We start from the raw sequence: 14868 nt of genomic DNA, 5'->3' as shown, positions 1-14868 counted from the left end.
CACACACACACACACACACACACACGAACTGAGCTCTATTCATATGCTAATGATATGATGCAGTCATATGGTTAACGCCCCTCATCACTACTATAAAAGTGGCAGTACAGTTCAGCTTGTTCACTTTTTAATCATGATGGCACATGAGGAAGCTCTTCAGATGACCACAGACAGCGAAGAAGAAAGCACTTTTCCCTCAGAAGAAGAGGAAGACTTTGATGATGAACTCCTGTATTTCGAGGAGCGCTGTGATGCTGCAGAGAACCCAATTTCTAAAGAGTAAGTCATTTATTCTGACTTTGATTAGTAACTAGAGTCAAATATACCTTATTATTAGTTAGGGCATGATTGTAACACTGTTTAAGACCTATTGCCAGATTAAAATCAGTAAGTTAGCCCATGACTGAAATACATAGTCCTTTTCTTCATTATATCTAACTGTAAATGTTGTACCAATGTGAACGTTTTGTAATGTACCATTAGATAAAATCAATGTTTAGACTATATCTAACTTTTGATTTGTGTTGACCGCCCTTTATAGCGGAAACTAAGTATGTTTGTAAATAGTTGCTTAGGTGCAGATGTTTTGAAAGTGTTTTATGGATATTAATGCCCCATCAACAGACAAAAAGGATGTCTCTTTTGGCCTATATCTGTTAATTGGCCATAACTTATGCATGCACTATAGTACGTTACCTTTGACAAAAAAATGTTTACAAACTAATTCTTTATTTTCTAGGAAAATGCCTTCAAGTGCACATCACACAAGGGCGACACACAAGCGTCTTTCAGCTTTCAACTCAGTTGAGAATCTTAACATGTAAGTGGATATTTACCCGTCATTTTACCTCTGACAGTTTAATTGTGCTTGTATAGTCTACTGTCCGATGTAGAAATGTTCACATAATGGATACACATTTGTAAATTGCTCCTCTTGATTATTTCTTTCTTTGTTTTAAACAGATGTGAGAGTGACAGTGACCAGATGTCTGCTGCAAAGAGAGCCAGGACTCTTTCATGGAAAGCAGAGACTGATGTTGACCAGGTTCCTCAGACTCTGAGATTCCTGCCTGCTCGGGAACCAGGACCACAGTTGTCTGCTGCTGACTCACACTCTCCCATGAGTCTTTTCAAACTGTTTTTCACAGAGAGCGCCGTGGAAAACCTGTGCCACAACACAAATGCTCAGGCTGCCAGGGCAATGTCAAAGGGTCACAAGTACAAATGGACAGATGTCAGTGTTGATGAGCTGTATCGCTACATCGGACTCATATTCTACATGTCTGTGCTGAAGATGAGCTCCATCGCTGACTACTGGCGGCACAACAGTCCTTTCTCTCTGCCTTTCCCCGCCACAGTTATGTCAAGGGACAGATACCGCACCATTTCCTGGAATGTACACATGAGTCACCCAGACGCAGACGAGGAAAACGACAGAAAGAGGGGCACAGACCAACATGACCGTCTGTTCAGGATCAAACCCCTCATGGACACGATTCGTCTTGCGTGCAAAGCCTTCTATCATCCTAGAAGAAATCTAGCTGTGAAGGAGAGATTGGTGGCATGCAGAGCAAAGACAGGAATGAGACGGTGCACAAAAGTCAAGCCGACAAAGTTGGGATTCAAGTTTTTTGACCTTTCAGACTCATCAAATGGATATATTGTGGACTTCTCCGTCTACACAGGCAAGAATAGTTTTCCTGCCGACCGTGGGCTTTCATATGATGCTGTGATGTCTCTCCTGGACCGTAAAGTTTTGGGCTCTGGGTACCATGTGTACATGGATGATTTCTACACCAGTCCAAAGCTCTTCACAGACTTGTTTACTCTGAAGTTTGGTGCTTGTGGGACGTACAGGGAGCAGAGGAAGGACTTCCCGAAGACTGCAGCTAATTCACTGAGCAGAAGCTCCAGCAGGGGATCCATCAGGTGGATTCGGGACGGGCCTCTTGTGTGTGTGAAGTGGATGGACACGCAAGTGGTGTCTGTTTGTTCCACCATACATGCTGCCTATACAGGAGGCCATGTGAAAAGAAACATCAAAGCACAACATACAAAGTCTTTTCCATGTCCTGCACCTGTGACTGCATACAGCCAGCACATGGGGGGTGTTGACCTGTCCAATCAGCTTCTGCAATACTACGCTGCACAGCACAAAACCATGAAATGGTACAGAAAAGTCTTTCTACACTTCTTGGACATTGCCGCCAACAATGCTTTCATATTGCACAAAGAGCTGCACGACAACATGACTCGCAAAGAGTTCATGGAGGAGCTTATTGCAGAGCTCTGTGGCGTGTCACAGAAAGCAGCACCAAAACAGTCCAGCACAGAACATGTGCCAATCCCAGGAGCTGAGCTGACTTCTGACGTCAGAGGAAACGCTACTGTCGGTCGCCGGATCTGTGTGCATTGCAAAGCAGTGCATGGAAAGAGGTCACAAACACCTTGGAAATGCCAGGCTTGTGACGTTTATTTTTGTCTTCAGTTGAAGAGAAACTGTTTCCTGGAATGGCACAAAAGTCTGTGATTGTGTTAAAATAAATCATAGTTTTTCCCTGGTTATTGTTTTTTTTTTTTTTTTTTTTTTTTTTTTTTTCTCGAGGAAATAATTTTCAGCTTTTTGAAACAAATTGAGTTGATTTCTGAAGGATAATCAGAGAGAAGACTAGATATATGGCTGCTGAAAATATATGGCATTTACAGTACTTCACTACATTAATGTATTTATATCGTACTGTATTTTTGATCAAATAAATTCAGCTTTGTTTGAGAAGAAGAGACTACTTTCATTGTAATGTTTCCCAAATTATTTTTATTTTGTATTGTCATGCAATATGTTGTAAGTAAAAAAAAATAAAGAAACCCACAATTCAATAGATAGATAGATTACATTTACTTATCCACTGTGCTAACACCATCCCCCAGATAGATAGATAGATAGATAGATAGATAGATAGATAGATAGATAGATAGATAGATAGATGTGCTCTTGTATGACGTGAAAAGTGTGAATAGTTGATTTTCCAAGGTAACCTACTATAGTGCAGGCATAAGTGATGGTCAGTTAACAGATATATAGGCCAATAGAGACACGCTTTGTGTCTGTTGATGGGGCATCAATATCCATAAATCATTTTCTAAACATTTGCACCTAAGCAACTATTTACAAACACATTTAGTTTCCGCTGAAGAAGCAGTCAACATGAATCAAAAGTTCCCCAAAACTAGACCTTTGGGATAAATGTTTGTTCGTATGTTACATTATAAAATGTTGACATGGTACGTTAGTAATTTCCCTAAGCTTTTTCTTGTTCACTCAACTTTTGTAAAAAAAAAAAAAAAAAAAAAAACAGTTATACTGACTGAAATTAAGTTGTTAGTCATACACTAAATATTTAATTGGGTTAATTTAAGATTGTTAGTTTTGTGGATAGGTGCAATTGTTTTCTAACAAACCTTTTTAAGTCGAGCCAATTCAACTTAATATCAAAAGTTGAGTGAACAAAAAAATCTATTGGAAATTGGTACTAAGAAATATTGTTACGACTGGAAACATTGCCCAAGTCAAAAACTGAAAACAGGGAGTAAATGTAAAAACAAAACATTTATTCTTGTTGAAGGCCTATTGTGTAATTGTAATTTGCAACACTGCAAATTGAAATACTCCAATACAGTAAAACAGTTTTACAAACCCTGCCAATGAACATTATGGGGAACACAAACTTTCCAAATTTAAAAGAGCATTCATCGACAAAGCAATGAGTCACCTAAAATGAAACATTTAATTATCAAATGAAATAAAAATATCATATCAAGTAAACTAATAAGCATTTTACTTTTAGAGAAATCAAAACTATAAATCTTAAAAATAAATAATTTCACCATTACACAATATACAGTAACATCCTAACAAACACCATCATTATGCCAAATGTACCCACCAACACTAAAAGCATCTTAAATTCCCTATACAGTAAGTAGTTTATTATTCAGGGACTGAACTCTGTTGGTGCACTTTTCTCCCAATCCCACAAAGATGTTCTGCACTGCCTCAAATGTGTATTTTATTCCTTTTGAATACTCAGTGTTCAGCGCATAGAGAAGTCCAAAGAGTACCATGAAAGCAGTAGGAAAGTCAGGTAGGTCCTCCATGACCCGTTTCCTCCTGGATGATGCTGTAGTTAAGGCATTTCTTTATTTTGTATGTTAGATATCGTCCTCCATGACTTCAAGGATGCCCAGTTTCACTCCTCTTACTCATACTCATATGTACAAAATAAAAAAATAAAAATAAAAAATCAATTTTGCAAACAAAACATGGCACTGTGGCAAGCAGGACAAGGCTAAGAGGCGGTGGGAACAAGCTCACATGCAAGGCGCACCTGTCTCGTGTTGCACTGAAGGAGGTCCGGGTATATAAAAGGAGGAGCGGCGACAGTGCATGACGAGTGAAGGCCAGGCCTGGACTATTTACGTTATGTTTTATGTATGTGTGTGTGTGTGTTTTTTTTTTATTTAAGTCGTCCGTGAGGGGCTGCTGTTTTAATTTTATTTTGTGTTTGTTCATTTTATATGATTAAAGTTTCGTTTGAACATTTGCCACTTTCTGATTTCCCCTTCCCTGATCCTTTAACGGTGTTGCACTGGAGCTGAATCCCAGGAAGGAGGAGGAGGGAACCGGCGAATGTTCAAAACTTAAAGACAATACAACAGTAAAAGCGGTAGTCCCCACAGAGGACCGTGTATTGTACTGCTTGCCACAAGCACAGTATGTGCTGACCTGATGTAAATACTTGATGAAAACAAACCACATGGAAACCAAGTCAGCACAATTAGTAAATATATCCACACATTTCATAAAATAACAGTGATCAATGGAAATATGACATAGACAAAAGCTAAAAACTTACCAGGCAAGACTTTGATATAGCATCACACTCTCTGAGGTACAATATTATATTGTCTGTCACTTCATCATCGAGCTGTCTAACGTACCATGTCAATATTTTATAATGTAACATACCAACAAACATTTATCCCAAAGGTCTAGTTTTGGGGAACTTTTGATTCATGTTGACTGCTTCTTCAGCGGAAACTAAATGTGTTTGTAAATAGTTGCTTAGGTGCAAATGTTTAGAAAGTGGTTTATGGATATTGATGCCCCATCAACAGACACAAAGCATGTCTCTATTGGCCTATATATCTGTTAACTGACCATCACTTATGCCTGCACTATAGTATGTTACATTGGAAAATCAACTATTCACACTTTTCTAAGAAAATGCCTTCACATGCACGTCATACAAGAGGGTCTTAACGAGTTCACATTAACACTCATTTTACATCTTACAGTTTAATTTCTCTTGTATACAGCCAGATATTTACAGGTGCTTCTCAATAAATTAGACTGTAGAGGAAAAGTTAATTTATTTCAGTAATTCAACTCAAATTGTGAAACTTATGTATTAAATTAAATGCACACTGACTGAAGTAAAGTAAGTCTTTGGTTCTTTTAATTGTGACGATTTTGGCTCACATTTAACTAAAACCCACAATAAGTGACCGCTGGGATAAGAGTGAACAGTGTATATAAATCCAATTACAGTTCTTAGTGAAAATGACAATAAAATGACAAAATATTTCACTAAAATTAAAATGCAGATGTTACAAATAATGTACATTGATGATGTTGTAATACTCTAAGCATTAACATAAAAGCGTGATGTTATATTTTACATAAAAGTATCCATTTTGAAATGGTGTGTTGGTGAATTGTTTATGTTATATCTCAGTATTTCTATCAATGTTGCATAGTGTTTATTTATTCATATATTTATTTATGTATTTATAATGCATAATAGTAGCCCTAGTATGTAATAAAAGAGTTTAAAATAGCTGAACTAAGATATATATAACAATTTTTATGACTGCAAAAATATATGTTAATTCAGTAGACACATTACCAATTGTCACAGACAATAAACACATTTTTCAAACACTTTTCCAAAAATATAATGAAAAAAACAAATAGTATTATTATAATTATTTCAAAGAGTTACCGATGACACATTATTTGGATATTTTCATGTCTGGAAAAAAATTGGGATTAAACAGGTTAAAGCATGCCAACATATTCTGTTACACTAAATAAACAAAATAATGATCTTTAAAAACAGCATCATATGATTTGTTTAAGAAAGTCTTTAAAAACACTTTGTGAGGCTTGCAAAGGGGTAGAAGAATACAAAATCTAAGAAAAGTAATACAGTTATGTTTACAAAAGGCAAAGTTTGATGACGGGTCTCTGTAATGTTTTATCTTGATCTGCACACACACACAAACACACACACACAACAAACTGAGCTCTATTCATATGCTAATGATATGATGCAGTCATATGGTTAACGCCCCTCATCACTACTATAAAAGTGGCAGTACAGTTCAGCTTGTTCACTTTTTAATCACGATGGCACATGAGGAAGCTCTCCAGATGATGACAGAAAGCGAAGAAGAAAGCACTTTTCCCTCAGAAGAAGAGGAAGACTTTGATGATGAACTCCTGTATTTCGAGGAGCGCTGTGATGCTGCAGAGAACCCAATTTCTAAAGAGTAAGTCATTTATTCTGACTTTGATTAGAAACTAGAGTCAAATATACCTTATTATTAGTTAGGGCATGATTGTAACACTGTTTAAGACCTATTGCCAGATTAAAATCAGTAAGTTAGCCCATGACTGAAATACATAGTCCTTTTCTTCATTATATCTAACTGTAAATGTTGTACCAATGTGAACGTTTTGTAATGTACCATTAGATAAAATCAATGTTTAGACTATATCTAACTTTTGATTTGTGTTGACCGCCCTTTATAGCGGAAACTAAGTATGTTTGTAAATAGTTGCTTAGGTGCAGATGTTTTGAAAGTGTTTTGTGGATATTAATGCCCCATCAACAGACAAAAAGGATGTCTCTATTGGCCTATATATCTGTTAATTGACCATAACTTATGCATGCACTATAGTATGTTACCTTTGACAATAAATATTTACAAACTATTTCCTTATTTTCTAGGAAAATGCCTTCAAGTGCACATCACACAAGGGCGACACACAAGCGTCTTTCAGCTTTCAACTCAGTTGAGAATCTTAACATTTAAGTCGATATTTACCCGTCATTTTACCTCTGACAGTTTAATTGTGCTTGTATAGTCTACTGTCCGATGTAGAAATGTTCACATAATGGATACACATTTGTAAATTGCTCCTCTTGATTATTTCTTTCTTTGTTTTAAACAGATGTGAGAGTGACAGTGACCAGATGTCTGCTGCAAAGAGAGCCAGGACTCTTTCATGGAAAGCAGAGACTGATGTTGACCAGGTTCCTCAGACTCTGAGATTCCTGCCTGCTCGGGAACCAGGACCACAGTTGTCTGCTGCTGAATCACACTCTCCCATGAGTCTTTTCAAACAGTTTTTCACAGAGAGCGCCGTGGAAAACCTGTGCCACAACACAAATGCTCAGGCTGCCAGGGCAATGGGAAAGGGTCACAAGTACAAATGGACAGATGTCGGTGTTGATGAGCTGTATTGCTACATCGGACTGATATTCTACATGTCTGTGCTGAAGATGAGCTCCATCGCTGACTACTGGCGGCACAACAGTCCTTTCTCTCTGCCTTTCCCCGCCACAGTTATGTCAAGGGACAGATACCGCACCATTTCCTGGAATGTACACATGAGTCACCCAGACGCAGACGAGGAAAACGACAGAAAGAGGGGCACAGACCAACATGACCGTCTGTTAAAACAAACCCCTCATGGACACGATTCGTCTTGCGTGCAAAGCCTTCTATCATCCTAGAAGAAATCTAGCTGTGAAGGAGAGATTGGTGGCATGCAGAGCAAAGACAGGAATGAGACGGTGCACAAAAGTCAAGCCGACAAAGTTGGGATTCAAGTTTTTTGACCTTTCAGACTCATCAAATGGATATATTGTGGACTTCTCCGTCTACACAGGCAAGAATAGTTTTCCTGCCGACCATGGGCTTTCATATGATGCTGTGATGTCTCTCCTGGACCGTAAAGTTTTGGGCTCTGGGTACCATGTGTACATGGATGATTTCTACACCAGTCCAAAGCTCTTCACAGACTTGTTTACTCTGAAGTTTGGTGCTTGTGGGACGTACAGGGAGCAGAGGAAGGGCTTCCCAAAGACTGCAGCTAATTCACTGAGCAGATGCTCCAGCAGGGGATCCATCAGGTGGATTCGGGACGGGCCTCTTGTGTGTGTGAAGTGGATGGACACGCAAGTGGTGTCTGTTTGTTCCACCATACATGCTGCCTCTACAGGAGGCCATGTGAAAAGAAACATCAAAGCAAAACATACAAAGTCTGTTCCATGTCCTGCACCTGTGACTGCATACAGCCAGCACATGGGGGGTGTTGACCTGTCCAATCAGCTTCTGCAATACTACGCTGCACAGCACAAAACCATGAAATGGTACAGAAAAGTCTTTCTACACTTCTTGGACATTGCCGCCAACAATGCTTTCATATTGCACAAAGAGCTGCACGGCAACATGACTCGCAAAGAGTTCATGGAGGAGCTTATTGCAGAGCTCTGTGGCATGTCACAGAAAGCAGCACCAAAACAGTCCAGCACAGAACATGTGCCAATCCCAGGAGCTGAGCTGACTTCTGACGTCAGAAGAAACGCTACTGTCGGTCGCCGGATCTGTGTGCATTGCAAAGCAGTGCATGGAAAGAGGTCACAAACACCTTGGAAATGCCAGGCTTGTGACGTTTATTTGTGTCTTCAGTTGAAGAGAAACTGTTTCCTGGAATGGCACACAAGTCTGTGATTGTGTTAAAATAAATCATAGTTTTTCCTGGTTATTTTTATTTTTATTTTTTTATTTTTTTTGTGGAAATAATTTTCAGCTTTTTGAAACAAATTGAGTTGATTTCTGAAGGATAATCAGAGAGAAGACTAGATATATGGCTGCTGAAAATATATGGCATTTATAGTACTTCACTACATTAATGTATTTATATCGTACTGTATTTTTGATCAAATAAATTTAGCTTTGTTTGAGAAGAAGAGACTACTTTCATTGTCATGGTTCCCAAATTATTTTTATTTTGTATTGTCATGCAATATGTTGTAAGTAAAATAAAATAAAGAAACCCACAATTCAATAGATAGATAGATTACATTTACTTATCCACTGTGCTAACACCATCCCCCAGATAGATAGATAGATAGATAGATAGATAGATAGATAGATAGATAGATAGATAGATAGATAGATAGATAGATAGATAGATGTGCTCTTGTATGACGTGCACGTGAAGGCATTTTCTTAGAAAAGTGTGAATAGTTGATTTTCCAAGGTAACATACTATAGTGCATGCATAAGTGATGGTCAGTTAACAGATATATAGGCCAATAGAGACACGCTTTGTGTCTGTTGATGGGGCATCAATATCCATGAATCACTTTCTAAACATTTGCACTTAAGCAACTATTTACAAACACATTTAGTTTCACATTATTTGACTTAGTGGGAGCGCATACAGGCTAAACAAGAGCGGTGCAAGAATTGAGCCTTGTGGAACTCCGCATGAAATAGACATCCACTTAGACTTATGCTCTCCTAAACTCACATAATAACCTCTCCCTTCTAAGTATGACCTGAAACATCTGAGTAACATCCCAGAAAGCCAGACCCAGTTTTCCAGTCTCTGTAGAAGTATGTTATGATAGACAGTGTCAAACGCAGAACTGAAGCCTTGTAGTACAAGCATTGATAATTTGCCAGAATCTGAATTTAAGTGAATATCATCTATTATCTATAGTTTTCTGTTTAATTGATTTTTATCTATAAAGTTGTCAGTTAACAGATATATAGGCCAACAGAGACACGCTTTGTGTCTGTTGATGGGGCATCAATATCCATAAATCATTTTCTAAACATTTGCACCTAAGCAACTATTTACAAACATATTTAGTTTGCACTGAAGAAGCAGTCAACATGAATCAAAAGTTCCCCAAAACTAGACCTTTGGGATAAATGTTTGTTCGTATGTTACATTATAAAATGTTGACATGGTACGTTAGTAATTTCCCTAAGCTTTTTCTTGTTCACTCAACTTTTGTAAAAAAAAAAAAAAAAAACAGTTATACTGACTGAAATTAAGTTGTTAGTCATACACTAAATATTTAATTGGGTTAATTTAGGATTGTTAGATTTGTGGATAGGTGCAATTGTTTTCTAACAAACCTTTTTAAGTCGAGCCAATTCAACTTAATATCAAAAGTTGAGTGAACAAAAAAATTCTATTGGAAATTGGTACTAAGAAATATTGTTACGATTGGAAACATTGCCCAAGTCAAAAACTGAAAACAGGGAGTAAATGTAAAAACAAAACATTTATTCTTGTTGAAGGCCTATTGTGTAATTGTAATTTGCAACACTGCAAATTGAAATACTCCAATACAGTAAAACAGTTTTACAAACCCTGCCAATGAACATATGGGGGTTGCACTTTATTTTACAGTACGTGTACTAACATGTACTAATAGTGTACCTACAGTGTATTTATCTAAGAAAGTTCTGGTAATACAAGGTAACTACACGGTGTAGGGTTAGGTTTAGGGGTAGGTTCAGGGTTAGTACATAGCTATTACATAGTTATTGTAATTACTATAATAAGTACATATTATGTACATGAGGAACAGGACTGTAAAATAAAGTGCTACCCATATGGGAAACACAAACTTTCCAACTTTAAAAGACCATCCATTGACAAAGCAATGAGTCACCTAAAATGAAACATTTAATTATCAAATGAAATAAAAAATATCATATCAAGTAAACTAATAAGCATTTTACTTTTAGAGAAATCAAAACTATAAATCTTAAAAAAAAAAAAAATTCACCATTACACAATATACAGTAACATCCTAACAAACACCATCATTATGCCAAATGTACCAACCAACACTAAAAGCATCTTAAATTCCCTATACAGTAAGTAGTTTATTATTCAGGGACTGAACTCTGTTGGTGCACTTTTCTCCCAATCCCACAAAGATGTTCTGCACTGCCTCAAATGTGTATTTTATTCCTTTTGAATACTCAATGTTCAGCGCATAGAGAAGTCCAAAGAGTACCATGAAAGCAGTAGGAAAGTCAGGTAGGTCCTCCATGACCCGTTTCCTCCTGGATGATGCTGTAGTTAAGGCATTTCTTTATTTTGTATGTTAGATATCGTCCTCCATGACTTCAAGGATGCCCAGTTTCACTCCTCTTACTCATACTCATATGTACAAAATAAAAAAATAAAAATAAAAAATCAATTTTGCAAACAAAACATGGCACTGTGGCAACCAGGACAAGGCAAAGAGGCGGTGGGAACAAGCTCACATGCAAGGCGCACCTGTCTCGTGTTGCATTGAAGGAGGTCCGGGTATATAAAAGGAGGAGCGGCGACAGTGCATGACGAGTGAAGGCCAGGCCTGGACTATTTACGTTATGTTTTATGTATGTGTGTGTGTGTGTTTTTTTTTTTATTTAAGTCGTCCGTGAGGGGCTGCTGTTTTAATTTTATTTTGTGTTTGTTCATTTTATATGATTAAAGTTTCGTTTGAACATTTACCACTTTCTGATTTCCCCTTCCCTGATCCTTTAAGGGTGTTGCACTGGAGCTGAATCCCAGGAAGGAGAAGGAGGGAACCGGCGAATGTTCAAAACTTAAAGACAATACAACAGTAAAAGCGGTAGTCCCCACAGAGGACTGTGTATTGTACTGCTTGCCACAAGCACAGTATGTGCTGACCTGATGTAAATACTTGATGAAAACAAACCACATGGAAACCAAGTCAGCACAATTAGTAAATATATCCACACATTTCATAAAATAACAGTGATCAATGGAAATATGACATAGACAAAAGCTAAAAACTTACCAGGCAAGACTTTGATATAGCATCACACTCTCTGAGGTACAAGAGGAGTCCCCATAGAGCTGTAGCATGTCTGTGTGATAAGATGTCTGTTGTCTAGAGGGAGATAAATAATTTAAATTATGGTTTATTTCTGCTTGATTACTTACAGATCATATAAAGAGACTTAAAGAGGGTGTCACTGAAAATGTATTAGGGATGGATAAAGAAATGGCAAAAAAAATTACAAAATAAAAATAATCTACAAAAACTGACAGCAAAAAATGTAATCTACTTCCACAATCTTTTGAAATTAGTTGTTATAATCTTTAAATCTTTCTTTTTGAACGAATATTTTAGGTGAACGAATCGTTCTCGTTCACTGAAATTCCTCCCTCCACAGCAGCGCGGCGTTATAAGCAGCTCAGGTTACCCACAATCCTGAACAATCCCACAGTGATGCATCTGATTGGTGGAGCTCGTGTAACCGTCTGGTTAAACCCCACGAAGGTCTGTGAAGACTGAAGATTTTTGCACGGTAAAAACAATCATGATCTCATTGGCTGCCATGATGGCTTTTTGCATGGAGAAAAACAAAAGTGTTTAAAGGAGTGAAAACCACTTAAGATCATGTCATGTAGTTGAGTGTAGTGTGTCCGAGGGTCAGCTTGTGGGTTTTGTAAGGGCCAGCAAGAGGGACAAGACCTACAAAGTTTTGGTGAGTTTTGCAGGGAGGTTACATTAATTAGCATTATTGTCCACTCTAGGCTACTGTAGACTTCATATGGTAGAGTCATATCAAGCATTTTATAATGCCACTTCCAAAAAAATATTTAGCCTAGGCATACCTTTTTGTGCATTTACTGAACATTTGTGTAATGGCAACGACACGTGTTGATGACTGAGCGGTTATTGCAGTCAGGTACAAAGCACTGCACCATGTTGCTGACATTTTCGTTAACCCCTTTCACACATGCACACAATATATAAAATACACGATGATAAATATAAAAATCAATACACAAGAACTATATAAAACACTATTTTTTTTTACACGATTAATAACTGAAAGAACTGCTATTACTGCATATTCTCTATATAAAATAAAATTAAATGAAAATATGTATAGGTCTTGTACCTTTGACTTTTTTTGTGTTTTCTCTTATTTTTTTTCACTCGAAATGATATGTTATATGCTTATGAGTTCAGCCGTAGCTGGTTATCCTCACACATGCTCTAAAACTCTTTAGAATGAATGAGTAAACCGGGTCAGTTGGCAATTAGCATGTCAATCTCTCAAAATACAAAGCGCAGTTATAGGTACTGTGCACATACGCTTGTTTTCATATTTAGCATACAGAACTACCTTTTGATGTTTAATCCCTGATTTATGAATGTGAATATATAATATACGAACTGTCTGACCAAACAATTACAATGCTAATTATGCAAGAAAACCTTGTGCTTTGTTCATCTGAACAACTTTATTTTTTGTTTTATATATTGAATGCGATAATGCACACATTTTAATAAAGCCAAATCAGATTTTGTCACAAGCAAACACCCTGCTAACACACAACGTAACAGTTACGTAACGTATTGGTAATTTTTGGTAATTCCATGACTTACCAATTGACAACGTAACTACGACGCCGCATGCCGGTAATTGTATTACCATCACATTGGCTGCATCCGAAAACTGAAAAATGCTGCCTTCGGAGGTCGCATTCCAAGGTAGGCAGGCATCAAGGCACGTCTGAAATCAATGTCAGCTTAATTTCCTTTCTTCTGAGATGCCTTCGTCTGTGCGTTTTTTGAAGGCAGCATAGATGTATAATTCGCTGCCTTTGATATCCCAAAATCCTGTGCGTTCCATTATGTGACAGATAAGCCAAAAAATAAAGATGGCGTCTGAAAGTTGCGGTCAGTGGTCAGTTTGTGTGTAAATGTATGTTTCTGAATGTTTTCCACTTTTTATGTAAATTCTAGCGATGAATTAATATTGCAGTAATTAAATATCCACTTAGTTATCACCAAAGCTCTCTATATTTTGCTGTCGATCATTAAACCATTACACTGCCTCAGAAGCCTGTCCGAAATTAAATGCTGCCTGCAAAGTCATTGCCTGATTAGACCGCAAGGCATCAAGTCACCTGCCTAAGTTTTTGGATGCAGCCATTACCAACTCACAACGTCGTCAGTACGTCCTTCCAACGTGACCAGATAACCAAGAACGTCCCAGATAGGTCCTCTATTGGTAATATATTTGTAACTTCATGACTTACTGGCAACGTAACTACAACGTCTTATGCACGTAATTTCATTACCATATTTTTTTGTATGTTCTTTATAGTATAGTGCTATTTAAAAAGTGAAATTAAACTTCAGACACAAGATTAAACGTTCCTTAAAGATAAAATGTGTTTCTTTTCACCAAGTCAGAATATGGACATGCTTTCAATATATAGTGACGTGACATACAGGTGCGCGCTTCCAGAACTGACGCACCGCGCGCACAGTTTTGAGAAGAAAAGTGTTCTGAAACTTTCTATTTCGTAAGGGGTTATGAACGTGAAATAATGACACAGACTGGCTACACAATCTCATCTGCCGCAGATACAGTATCAGGAGGACAGGGCGTTTATTTGAGGCACTTTTCACTTCAACTGTCTCTGACAGGAGAATTGGCTTTTCTGAGGTGAGTCTTACAATTTATAATAAATAAGTAGGTTAATAAAATGTATAAAACAAAGTTAAAACAAAAGTCTAACATCGCTAAAACCATTTTTTTTTTTTTGGTAGAGCATTGCAGTAGCAAGCAAGCAAGCGCAAGGTTGGGGGTTTGATTCCCCGTGAACACATGATAGGTAAAAATTGATAGCCTGAATGCACTGTAAGTCGCTTTGGATAAAAGTGTCTG

At 37.5% G+C, this 14868-nt stretch overlaps 1 protein-coding gene across 1 annotated transcript; it reads left to right on the top strand.

Annotated features, from left to right (window-relative positions):
- Positions 1-154: 154 nt before the first annotated feature.
- LOC128014359 (piggyBac transposable element-derived protein 4-like) lies at positions 155-9231 on the top strand. The gene is made up of 4 exons (XM_052597927.1): positions 155-279; positions 740-820; positions 964-1929; positions 8262-9231. Exons 1-4 carry the CDS (start codon positions 161-163, stop codon positions 8860-8862), a joined length of 1767 nt encoding a protein of 588 aa, XP_052453887.1. The 5' UTR covers positions 155-160; the 3' UTR covers positions 8863-9231.
- The last annotated feature ends 5637 nt before the right edge of the window (positions 9232-14868 follow it).

Source organism: Carassius gibelio, chromosome B25, assembly GCF_023724105.1.
Source record: "Carassius gibelio isolate Cgi1373 ecotype wild population from Czech Republic chromosome B25, carGib1.2-hapl.c, whole genome shotgun sequence".
Lineage (NCBI taxonomy): Eukaryota > Metazoa > Chordata > Actinopteri > Cypriniformes > Cyprinidae > Carassius > Carassius gibelio.
Note: the sequence above shows the minus strand (reverse complement) of the source record. Positions and strands in the feature narration are given on the sequence as shown.

What these genes read in the sequence shown, in the direction of transcription:
- LOC128014359 (XM_052597927.1), top strand. Translation starts at nt 161, where the DNA reads ATGACCACAGACAGCGAAGAAGAAAGCACTTTTCCCTCAGAAGAAGAG. An exon ending in GAGAACCCAATTTCTAAAGA is followed by an intron (nt 280 to 739) that starts GTAAGTCATTTA and finishes TTTATTTTCTAG; the next exon opens with GAAAATGCCTTCAAGTGCAC. An exon ending in TCAGTTGAGAATCTTAACAT is followed by an intron (nt 821 to 963) that starts GTAAGTGGATAT and finishes TGTTTTAAACAG; the next exon opens with ATGTGAGAGTGACAGTGACC.